Source organism: Octopus bimaculoides, chromosome 29 (genome assembly GCF_001194135.2).
Source record: "Octopus bimaculoides isolate UCB-OBI-ISO-001 chromosome 29, ASM119413v2, whole genome shotgun sequence".
In the NCBI taxonomy this organism is placed as follows: domain Eukaryota; kingdom Metazoa; phylum Mollusca; class Cephalopoda; order Octopoda; family Octopodidae; genus Octopus; species Octopus bimaculoides.
This window is the reverse complement of record NC_069009.1, coordinates 2,185,357-2,186,033: the sequence shown is the minus strand read 5'-3', so window position 1 is coordinate 2,186,033 and position 677 is coordinate 2,185,357. Positions and strand designations below refer to the sequence as shown.

At 36.8% G+C, this 677-nt stretch overlaps 1 protein-coding gene across 1 annotated transcript in view; it reads left to right on the top strand.

Annotated features, from left to right (window-relative positions):
* LOC106879508 (multiple inositol polyphosphate phosphatase 1) overlaps window positions 1–677 on the top strand; it is an 11,177-nt gene that overhangs the window by 6,457 nt on the left and 4,043 nt on the right. Inside the window, exon 4 of the mRNA XM_052977926.1 lies at window positions 393–508. Coding sequence (XP_052833886.1) covers window positions 393–508 — 116 coding nt within the window. The remainder of the gene's footprint in view (window positions 1–392; window positions 509–677) is intronic.

The following is a 677-nucleotide window of genomic DNA, read 5'->3' as shown; positions in this document are numbered from 1 at the left end:
CATTTTGTCCTTCCAGGATTGATGAAATAAAGTACCAGTGAAATACTGGGGGTAGGTTTAATATTCCTATAAAGCATCCTGGATGTCAATGGAATTATAATAGAAGACTAACACTAACTTTACCTTTTGTCCTTCCAGGATTGATAAAATAAAGTACCAGTGAAATATTGGGGGGAGGTTTAATATTCTTATAAAACATCTCAGTTGTGAATGGAATTATAATAGAAGACTAGCACTGATTTCACCCTTCGTCCTTTTGGGGTTGATAAAATGAAGTAGATTTTAATCAACTCCAAACACTACTCTAAGCATTTAATGTTCTTGTGCCAATATGGAAAGTTTGATATACTGAAATATTCTTTATCGATCTTCTATTTTCCAATCGCCATCAGCAATACTGGAAGTGTGCCTATGGCAACCAGATCAGTTATAAACAGAGCTGCCCTCTTGCCAAAAGCATCATTGAGGATCTCCAGAATTCCGTCAATGCCCACGTTGTAGGGGAAAGGTTTGTGCTATTTTTTGTCTTTTACTTGTTTCAGTCATTTGACAGTCCTGGTCCAGCAGACCTCTGTTCAAAGTTGTTCCAGCTGTGACCATCCCATCTTTTATTCAGGCATAATGTATCTAGGACTACATTATCTAATGTACAATATAGTCGTATTAATGGCTATAGG